The sequence below is a fragment of the Cygnus atratus genome, chromosome 12, assembly GCF_013377495.2.
Source record: "Cygnus atratus isolate AKBS03 ecotype Queensland, Australia chromosome 12, CAtr_DNAZoo_HiC_assembly, whole genome shotgun sequence".
Lineage (NCBI taxonomy): Eukaryota > Metazoa > Chordata > Aves > Anseriformes > Anatidae > Cygnus > Cygnus atratus.
Genome location: NC_066373.1, coordinates 8,407,950 through 8,418,137, shown reverse-complemented (window position 1 = coordinate 8,418,137; position 10,188 = coordinate 8,407,950). Strand labels below are relative to the sequence as shown.

General features: G+C 41.2%; 1 protein-coding gene across 1 annotated transcript; it reads left to right on the top strand.

The window, feature by feature from the left end:
* Positions 1-4,490: 4,490 nt before the first annotated feature.
* Positions 4,491-5,473, top strand: LOC118246508 (syncytin-2-like). The gene is given in 2 exon segments (XM_035543648.1): positions 4,491-5,316; positions 5,319-5,473. Coding segments are annotated over 2 exon segments (981 nt in total).
* Positions 5,474-10,188: the final 4,715 nt, after the last annotated feature.

Sequence of the window (10,188 nt, the reverse complement as noted above, 5' to 3'; positions counted from 1 at the left end):
GATGAGAATTTTACCCCGATCATGGCCCGAACCCAAAGTAAGGTCGGACCTATTATTCAAGCCCCGTTACGGCAAGCTATGGGGGCTAATGGGCCAGCCCGGATAAAAGCACCTTTCACAACCGCTAAGTTAGATTCATGGAAGGAAGCTGTGAAAGGATACCGGGATGATCCAGAGCCGTGGCTCGAAGATTTGAACTAATTGTGAAAAATTTAGACCCAGATTGGAAAGATATAGAAATAATGCTAGCAGCTCTGTCGGAGACAGAAAAACAGCTGGTAGTAAAAACTGCTCGGACCCAGGTGCAGACAAAAGTAACATCAGGGTTTTGCCAGGGACAGCAGAAACATACGTACCTAGGGTGGACCCAAACTGGGATTATAATGATGAGAATGACTATAGATTGTTGAAAAGGTATCAGGAATGGATAAGGATTGCTCTAGAAAATGCGATACCTAAGTCTGTAAATTGGTCCAGATTGTATAATGTAAAACAGGGCCAAACAGAGACTCCGTCAGAATTTCTTGATCGTTTGAGAACAGCAATGCAAAAATTTACAACGTTAGATCCTTCCTTGGAAGGAGGTAGGCTTCAGCTGGTATCGCTATTTCTGGGACAATCGGCAGAGGATATAAGACGGAAACTTCAAAAGATGAAGGAACCAGATGTGAGGGATTTAGAGAGGTTAGTGGAAGAGGCATGGAGGGTATTTAGGAATCGAGAAGGGAATGAGAGACAAAGGCTGGGTAAGACTATTGCCGCGGCAACTGTTGCGGCTTTACAGAAGCAAGAAGAGCCTTTTCGGAGTAAAGGAAGAGGGAATGGAAGAGGGGGAAGGTCAGCAAGGCCTCCCCTGAGACTGAATCAGTGTGCATATTGTAGGGAAGTGGGTCATTGGAAGAGGGAATGTCTGAAACAACGGGAGGAGAACAGACCAAGGATAGCTAGTGTATCTCCTGATCAATGAAGTAGACCGGGGGATTCTACCCTAGCAGATCCACTGGTTAAAATTGAGCTAGGGAAGTTAGGACAGGAGGTGGAGTTTTTAATTGACACAGGAGCGACCTACTCTGTGTTAAACCAGAAATTAATACCGGAGGATAAGGATTTTTGTAACTGTAATAAGAGCTATGGGCCAGCACGAAAGAGCCTTTTTCCTGAGGCCTTTAAAATATAAATTAGGAAAACAGATGGGAATACATAGGTTTTTATATTTACCAGGATCTCCAAAATCTTTACTAGGGCGGGATCTGCTGGAACAGCTGGAGGCAGAAATAGTTTTTGAAAAAGGAAAGGTTGGGTTAAAAGTGGGAGAAGAACAGCTGATAACCGTGCTAAGCTTAACGCTAATACAAGCAGACCTTATCGGTGGAGTGACTTCAGAAATTCTAGACCAAGTTTACCCGGGAGTCTGGGCCACTGATGTTCCTGGACGGGCCAAAAATGCGGCCCCTATAGTGGTTAGACTAAAGCCAGGAGAAAGGCCAGTTAAGATTAAGCAATATCCCCTAAGAATAGAGGATAGGAAAGGAATTAAAGGGATAGTAGATAAGTTTTTACAATATGGGTTGTTGGTTGAGTGTGAATCTGAATATAATACTCCTATACTGCCAATTAAGAAGCCAGATGGGAGGAGCTATAGATTGGTGCAGGATTTAAGAGCTATAAATAAGATCACTGAAGATATACACCCTGTGGTAGCGAATCCCTATACACTGCTAACTAAATTAAAGGATAATCTAGTTTGGTTTACCGTACTGGATTTAAAGGATGCCTTCTTCTGTCTGACTTTAGCCCCAGAAAGTCAGAAGCTTTTCGATTTTGAGTGGGAAAATCCAGACTTGGGACAAAGGGCTCAATTGACCTGGACCGTATTGCCGCAGGGATTCAAAAACAGCCCCACGATTTTCGGGAATCAACTAGCAAAAGAGCTTGAGGGTTGGGAGGCCCCAGACACCGAAGGAGTTCTGCTGCAATATGTTGATGAACTTTTGATAGCCACTGAGAATAGGAGCAGCTGCATGCAATGGACGATGTCTCCTTAATTTTCTGGGTTTGAATGGATATCGAGTCACTCAACAGAAGGCTCAGCTGATTCAGCCACGTGTAACTTACTTGGGGTTTGAGATTTCAGGGGACAAAGGGAGTTAGGAACAGAACGGAAAGAAGCTATCTGCCGTACCCCAGAACCACAGACCATCAAGGAATTATGAACTTTTCTAGGGATGACAGGTTGGTGCCGTCTATGGATTAATAATTATGGACTAATTGTAAAACCCCTATATGACCTCATCAAGAATAACCAATCAAAATTGGTCTGGACGGGGGAAGCACAGGCTGCCTTTAAGAAGCTTAAATTGAAGCTAATGCGAGCACCAGCTTTGGGTCTACCGGACTTGTCTAAACCCTTTTGGTTGTACTCCTGTGAGAGACAAGGGATGGCTCTGGGGGTGCTGGCACAGAAGTTGGGCCCCTACAGGAGAGCTGTGGCCTACTTTTCTAAACAATTGGATGAAGTAAGTAAAGGTTGGCCAGGTTGCCTTCGAGCAGTGGCCGCTGTTATCATGAATATACAGGAGGCTCGGAAGTTCACTATGGGACAGAAGATAACCGTGCTGGTATCACACACTGTCTCGGCAGTCTTGGAACAGAAAGGGGCACACTGGTTATCCCCTCAAAGATTTTTAAAATACCAAGCGATACTGGTGGAGCAAGATGACGTAGAAATTGTGGTTACTAACATTGTGAACCCAGCTTCTTTCCTTAGCAACGCTCCTGACAAGCTAGTGGTCCACTATTGTATCGAAACTATGGAAACTGTGTATTCTAGCCGACCAGATCTCAAAGAGGAGCCCTTGGAAGACGCGGATGAATCATGGTATACTGATGGAAGCAGCTTTGTGAAACAAGGACAACGCAAAGCAGGGTATGCGGTGACAACCACTCAACAGGTAATTGAATCAAAACCATTACCCCCTGGGACGTCTGCTCAGAAAGCAGAAATAGTCGCCCTTACGCGGGCATTGGAACTAGCAGCAGGAAAGCAGGAAAGCAACCAGAGAAAGTGGCTGTTATGCACTGCCGGGGACACCAAAGAGGAACTGCCGACTTCGAGGTAGGGAATCGATTGGCTGATCAGGAAGCGAAAAGGGTGGCCGAGGTGGCTGAGGTGGAGGCGCTTACTTTAATACCAGACGGTAAAATACAAACTCTAGGTGGAGGGCAGGAACCTAGATATACATGGGAAGATCAAAAGTTAATTGAGGACTTGGGAGGAAAAGCAAGGATTGACGGATGGGTATACTTGAAAGATAATAGAGCTGTACTACCCTCTAATTTAATATGGCCTACGGTTCTGGCAGAACATAATAAGACTCATTGGGGAGCAGACACATTGTATAAAAATCTGAGTCGCATTTTAGTGGGAAGAAATTTGTATACTGTGGTAAAATAGGTAACCCAGCAATGTAGTGTTTGCACCACAACCCTAACAGAGAAAATAGAATAAAATTTGGAGTGATCAGTAAAGGAAAGTACCCCGGACAGCAGTGGCAAATTGATTTTTCAGAACTGCCTAGAAAAGGGGGGGTATCGATATTTGTTAGTTTTAACAGATACTTTCTCAGGGTGGCCAGAGGCTTTTCCCTGTCGAACTAACAAGGCAAGGGAGGTGGTCAAGGTTTTATTAAATGAGATAATACCACGGTTTGGAATTCCGGCGGCAATGTCCTCAGATAGGGGCTCCCATTTTTGTGCGCAAATAGTTCAACAAGTAAGTAAGGTCCTAGGGGTAGATTGGCAGCTCCATACCCCTTACAGACCACAGGCAAGCGGACAAGTGGAGAAGATGAATGACTTAATCAAACAACAGATAGCCAAAATAGGACAAGAGACTAATTTGCCATGGCCTCAGTCTCTACCTCTAGCTTTGCTTAGAATTAGAGTAAAACCACGGATAAAGGAAAATGTAAGTCCTTTCGAGATACTGTACGGAAGGCCCTATCAGTTCTTGTTTAGCGGGGAGGATTTAACGCAATTGGGGACAGGATACTTATATAATTATTTGGTGGGTCTCCAAAAACAGCTAGATCAAATATCTAAAGTTGTTTTAGGAACCAGGGCTACAGGGTTGGACCAACCAATCCATCCCTTTAAATCTGGGGAATATATGTATATAAAAGTATTTACAGGTCACCCTTTGGAGGAAAAGTGGACGGGACCATACCAAGTGCTGCTGACAACGCATACTGCTATCAAGATCAAGGAGCAAGCAGCTTGGATCCACTATTCAAGGGTGAAGAAGACACCTGGGAAAATATGGACCGCTACTCCAACTGGGCCAGTCAAGTTGTGGTTCTCCAGATCCTAATGATTGTGGAATATGGTTCTCAGGTTCAGGTTGGGCGGCCTGGGATGAGAACTTACATCTGTCCCTAGTACAGAAAATATCTCAAGCTATTAATAGGACGAATTGTTGGGTATGTACCCATATGCCAGAGCATGGGAACAAGGGTGTATCATTAATTGGAATCCCCTTACCTGCAAATATATCTTGGACTAATTTATGGGTGAATACTTCTTGGAGTCGAAAGTATGAGGAGGCTTTAGGATTAGAAGTAAGTAGCCCCACACCATCAGAATCATATTACACATGCGTGCAGAGATGCAATCCACCTAAAGGTATGGGAAAGCAGGACTGTATAAATACAAATACTACTTACGTGGGGAATCAAACGTCCTGCAATCGAACAATAGATATTAGCACTCCTAGCGGTTGGGAGAACTCAACCAGCTGGCCGGTACCAGAGGGAAAGGGATGGTATTGGCTATGCAATAATACGGCCCGAAAGGTGTTGCCTGAAAATTGGAAAGGGACTTGCACCCTTGGGGCGGTAGTCCCCAATATGACAGTACATGTTGGATTATCCCGAGGTTATCTAAGGAATCATTTTCGGAGAATTGGACGGGAGGTTAGCAATCCACTGGTGGAGAGACCCACCGCCTTTCATAGTTTTGTTCGATGGTTTATCCCATGGCTAGGGGTAAGTGAATTGGAGAAAACGATAGTCAACATCTCCGCCATAATAGAAAGGCTGGAGAGTAGAACTTTGGATGTTATGGCGGCACAAGAAGAGATATCCAGTTTATCTCAGGTCGTGTTACAGAATAGGATGGCCCTTGATCTATTGTTAGCGGCTCAAGGAGGGGTTTGTACGGTGGTTAATACAAGCTGTTGTATGTACATAGACCAAAGTGGAAGGGTCTCTACCGACTTGGAAGAAATATGGAAACAAACAATGAGATTAATAAGGATAACCTTTCGCGGGGCTTTGAAGAAATATGGAATAAGTTAACCTCGTGGTTACCCAACTTTCAATGGTTAGGACAAGTTTTGATTGTTCTAGTTGTGTTTGTATGTATGTTATTCAGACACCTACTTTACTACATTACCGCTAATGATAAAGGCATTTAATGCAAAAGAATTTGCATGGGGCAAGAAAAGGGGGGATTGATTAGAGAAGTTGAGATAAAGGAGGAATAAAATGTAAACAGAACATTATGTATAGGACAGGAAACAGATGTACGGACAATATATTTTAAACAGGACATTGGAGGACAATATATCTCAAACTGGACATTGGAACCCAAGATAAGGAAATAATTAGCAAAAACAAGTCCTTGCGGTTAGAAAGAAAGCAAACTCAGCAGAATCTTGACCAAGGGTAAAAAGTACACTGTGAGGAAGACTTATGGCCTTCCTCCCTAAGGCCACCACCCACGACCTGACAACCACTGCCCAAAATCACCGAGAGGATCTGCGCAGATGCAGGACACAAAAAACTAATTAGCATGAGAAGCGAGAGTAGGCGGGGTTAGATAATGAATATGTATAGGCATTAATAAAATATTCATCACTCTGCTGTATAAATTTGGGACAGCTTTTCACTTCGGGTATGCACGATAGGCGGAGAGATCCCCCATGCATCCAGCGCTGCAATAAAGAATATACCACTTAAAGAAACCGGATTTCTGATCTTTGAATCACAACTCCACAAAGTCTGGCTAAATGGAGGCATATACTAGAGCATCCAGAGAGAAAACTCAGGGAAGTGCAGCTAGAAGGCTGTTTATATATAACTCTACTCTGGGCCCCTGCAGCTCAGTCTGTGGATACCACGGGTAACAGGGATTTCCTCAGTTAGCAGAAAATATTTCCAAATGCCCAGGGAAAGCTCTTCTTACACATACTCCCCCCCCCCCCCCCCCCCCCCACACACACACTTTGCACTTGCCCCTCTCCAGGCTGCGTGAAGGCCCCAGCTTGCCATGTACTCAGTATTTCCCTCAGGAAAGAGGCACCTTCCTTCATACCAGCTGCTGACTAAGGGAGCATAACCGACACACGAACACAACAATCATTGTCTACGCTTCCTTTCCAGTGTCTTCTTGGTTTACGTGGCCCTTTAGTCAGGGACCATGCCTAAGGCATGTTTATGTAAATACTTGATCTTGCACTAGATCATGAATCTAGGAAAAGTGACATGCAGAAAGGCAAGGCGAGGGAGCATAATAGGCCACACAGGCCTCAGATCTGAGCAGGAGTCTGGTACTGGGATTTTTAATTCCCAAACAAAAGCAGAGAAGCAAACGCCAGTCATTATATATACACATGGTTTTAAATATTGAGTAACCTTGTGGATTCTGGAGGGGGGAAAATTGAGTGTACAACTCTGGGAGGAACACCAGCTGCAGGAGGGGTTTAACTGTTCCTCATCAGGTAGCATTTGTGCTCCTTACAGCTCAGAGAAAGGAATTGGTAAGTGTGGTTGAGTTACTAGAAGTAAAATGAGGTTAAAGAAAGTCCAGACCCTCCCTCACCCAACAATCATCTTTTGGCCGTGTCCACCCTCACTGCCCCACATCACTTGTCTGCAGCGTTCCATAGCTGCATGGTTGTTAAACTCTTTTGTGTCTTGCTCTCTTATTGTCTGTTTCTATGCATTTTTCTTCCCTGTCAGAAGGTATTCTCCTTTCCTGTACCTCAATAGTATCTCCTTTTAGAGAGTTTTCACAGTTACACCTCATTCTAAAAACCTAAAGAACATCACATATTTTAATCCAAACAATTAACACACCACCTGAATATCTGCAGTATGATACAGCTCCATACTACAAACTTCAGTAGAACTGAAAAATTATTTCAATGTCAATAGAACACAACCCGCCTATGGTTTATCCTCAGGTTACCAAGGATAGCATGAAATATTCTCAGGCATGACCATGCAAACTGTCCTTTAAAAGCCTCTTATTTTAACGAAAAGTAAGGAAATAACTCTGCATAGACATCTATAGGTCTCTGACTGCCCTCTACAATTTACTCCAGTCAACAGAAGATAAGCAGATGACTATAAAACTGTCTTGGTAGCAAAATACCTACAATTTTCCTGATCAATATTTGCCCTGTAGTCTGGACAGGCTCTAAAAATCTGACAGTTCAATGGACTTTAAGGTGATGAGTAACCACTTGCAAGAAAACAAGCAGTCAATATTAAAATTTCATTTTAAAAGACTGTGCCCTAACCATTTTATAAGGCAGCCAGCAAAACATATAATTTCTTGACTAATCTAAAAAAACTCCTAACAACATCCATGGATACTCAATCTTGCTGTCTGAGCAGTTGGGCCAGCAATGATTCATTAAGGTCTTGTGGAACCTCTGAAATAAAGCAGTTTCTCTCACCCAGCTTGGCTTCATTTGTAACCTCAGATGGAGAGCTTGAGGTATTACATAGCTTTTAATGCAGAGCTCTTTTGCTTCAGTGTGCTCCAACCACTGCCACCCAAGAGCACGTATCCCATTCAGCGTGGCAATGGCAATAATTTTCTCTTTCAGATGTGTTGTTACAGCAACAGAAGATAAAAGTAATGGGAAACTACAGGAAGATACCATGCATAATGAGATAATGCCACAGTGAAGAAAACTCCTACTGCAGATTCTATTTATGGAGAAGCTAGTTTTGAAAATATTTGCTGCGTGTTCTGTTGTTTCTGCTTTTCTCCTCTAGATGCAAGTTAACTATAATACTTATTTGCAATGCTTGCAGTGAGCTGGGCTCTTTCTATTTGATGCTATATGATATGGACTATTTACCACAAGCAACATGCAAACTACAATATATATAAATCAAATTCTTAAATTTCTCCAGCACCACTTTCTTGCTCTTCCTAATCTATTTCTCAGGAGGTGTGGTAGCTTTAAAATGTACTCAGGAACACACATAACCAACTGATTTTACATTGAACAAAAAGGAATTAAATGATTTGCTGCAACTTACATTTGCTTGCCAAAATTATCAAAATTGCATGCTCCTATTTTGTCCATTTTAACTGGAGAGCTGTTCTGATTTTCATAAATTTGAGGTAGCATTATGCTTAGCACATGAATATGTGACAAAATAGAAGTGAATAGAAGTGAAAACTATCATCATAATAAACCAGAATACAACATGAGAGTTTATATACTATTGTTTCTTTATAGCTTCTTTCTGTCCTGGATTCTTACGAAGATTCATAGCTGTACTTACACATGTAGGAACATATTTTAGTTTGTCATAACTAAACCATCAGTTTAGGTTTGTTTGTTTGTTTGTTTTATATGGAGAATGTAGAATAGAACTGGAACATTTCCCAGAAAGTTTTTAGGACCTGACACTAGAAACATAAAAAAGAACCTGATGACTTTTTTGATTAATCATAAAATACTTTGGGAATTATGTCTCTGCAAGATGCTAAACCAGTGGTAGAGTTAAAGGCTGACTGAAGCTTATGAAACTGTGCTCAGACTGAAAACAAAACGCTGAAAACTTTTGAGTACTTTCATGAATACATGAGCCAAAATTGGTTGGTAAAGAAACAGACTAACAATTACTTGAAGCTACATTAGAGAATCCACTGTGCAAAATACCACCTACACATCAACAGAGGATTACAAAATTGTAGGAGCATTTGTCAAATATGAAATAGTTCTCTAGCAAGTGACTACTTGTAGTGGACACACTTTCAAGAGCACTTGTAAACACCGGAATGAAGGATACATAGAGCTTGAAACGAGTATAACAAAAATAATACACTACTCACTCCTAAAATGTGAAAAGATGACATAGGAAGGAAAACATTTCAGAGGGCAAGATGAGATGATCTTGATAAACTGAAGAAACACACAAACCTGTAAGGTGCAATATTACATGGAACAGTGCGAAGTACTGGATTTAGGTAAAATAATCAGCTATATGGAGTATCAGGAGCAACTGTCTGAGCAGCATTTAATAAAATCTGGGAATACAGCAATCAAGAAACTAAATCAGAATCAGCATTATCCCATAATTACTAGATCAGTAACATTTAATGCAACTCATTTGAAGCAATCCTCCTACTTTATCCAGCATTCTTGACATCCAGTGAAAAAGAGTAGTTAATCAACTGGAAAGAATCTAAAGGAGACAGTAAGAATGACTGGAGGTCTAGAAAATAATAATTTATTAATCTTGGGAAAGATTGAAATAGTACATCTGTTAATCCAGAGAAACAAATTACTGAAATCAGACCTTAAGAAATCCTTGAAATATGTAGGAAGCAGCTGCAAAAAAAGATGGTAAAAACCTGAGTTTTGGGTCCACACAGTTTTAAATATTAATGTTCATAAATTACAATAAGGGAGAATAAATCCATACTTTAGAGGGGAAAAAAAAAAAACACATACAAATCCGGATAGCCGAGTATGGGTATTGTTCTTATATAAATGTGTTGAGTCTTCACCATTGAAGCTTTTTTTTTTTTTTTTAACATGCAATTTATTAAAAGCAATATGTATTTTTGTGAAATAAAAATCTGCCATAGCTACTAATATTACTCTTGAGCAAAGGAAGGAACCTAATGATCTCTCCAAGTGTTGCCAGATTTTATTTTTACTATCCCATGGTTCTAAAAGAGGGGAAGAAAAATATTTGGATGATGAAGTGACCAATAAGAATGTCCTGGTATACTAAAAAACAATCAAACAAAAAACACTTAGGAGAATGACAGAGACAACATAAATCTCTTGACAATTCCACTTCATCTAATGCATTTAATACTAATTTATCTGTTTTACAGCCTTTTCAAATGAGACAAAAAAATCAAGTGTTTTTT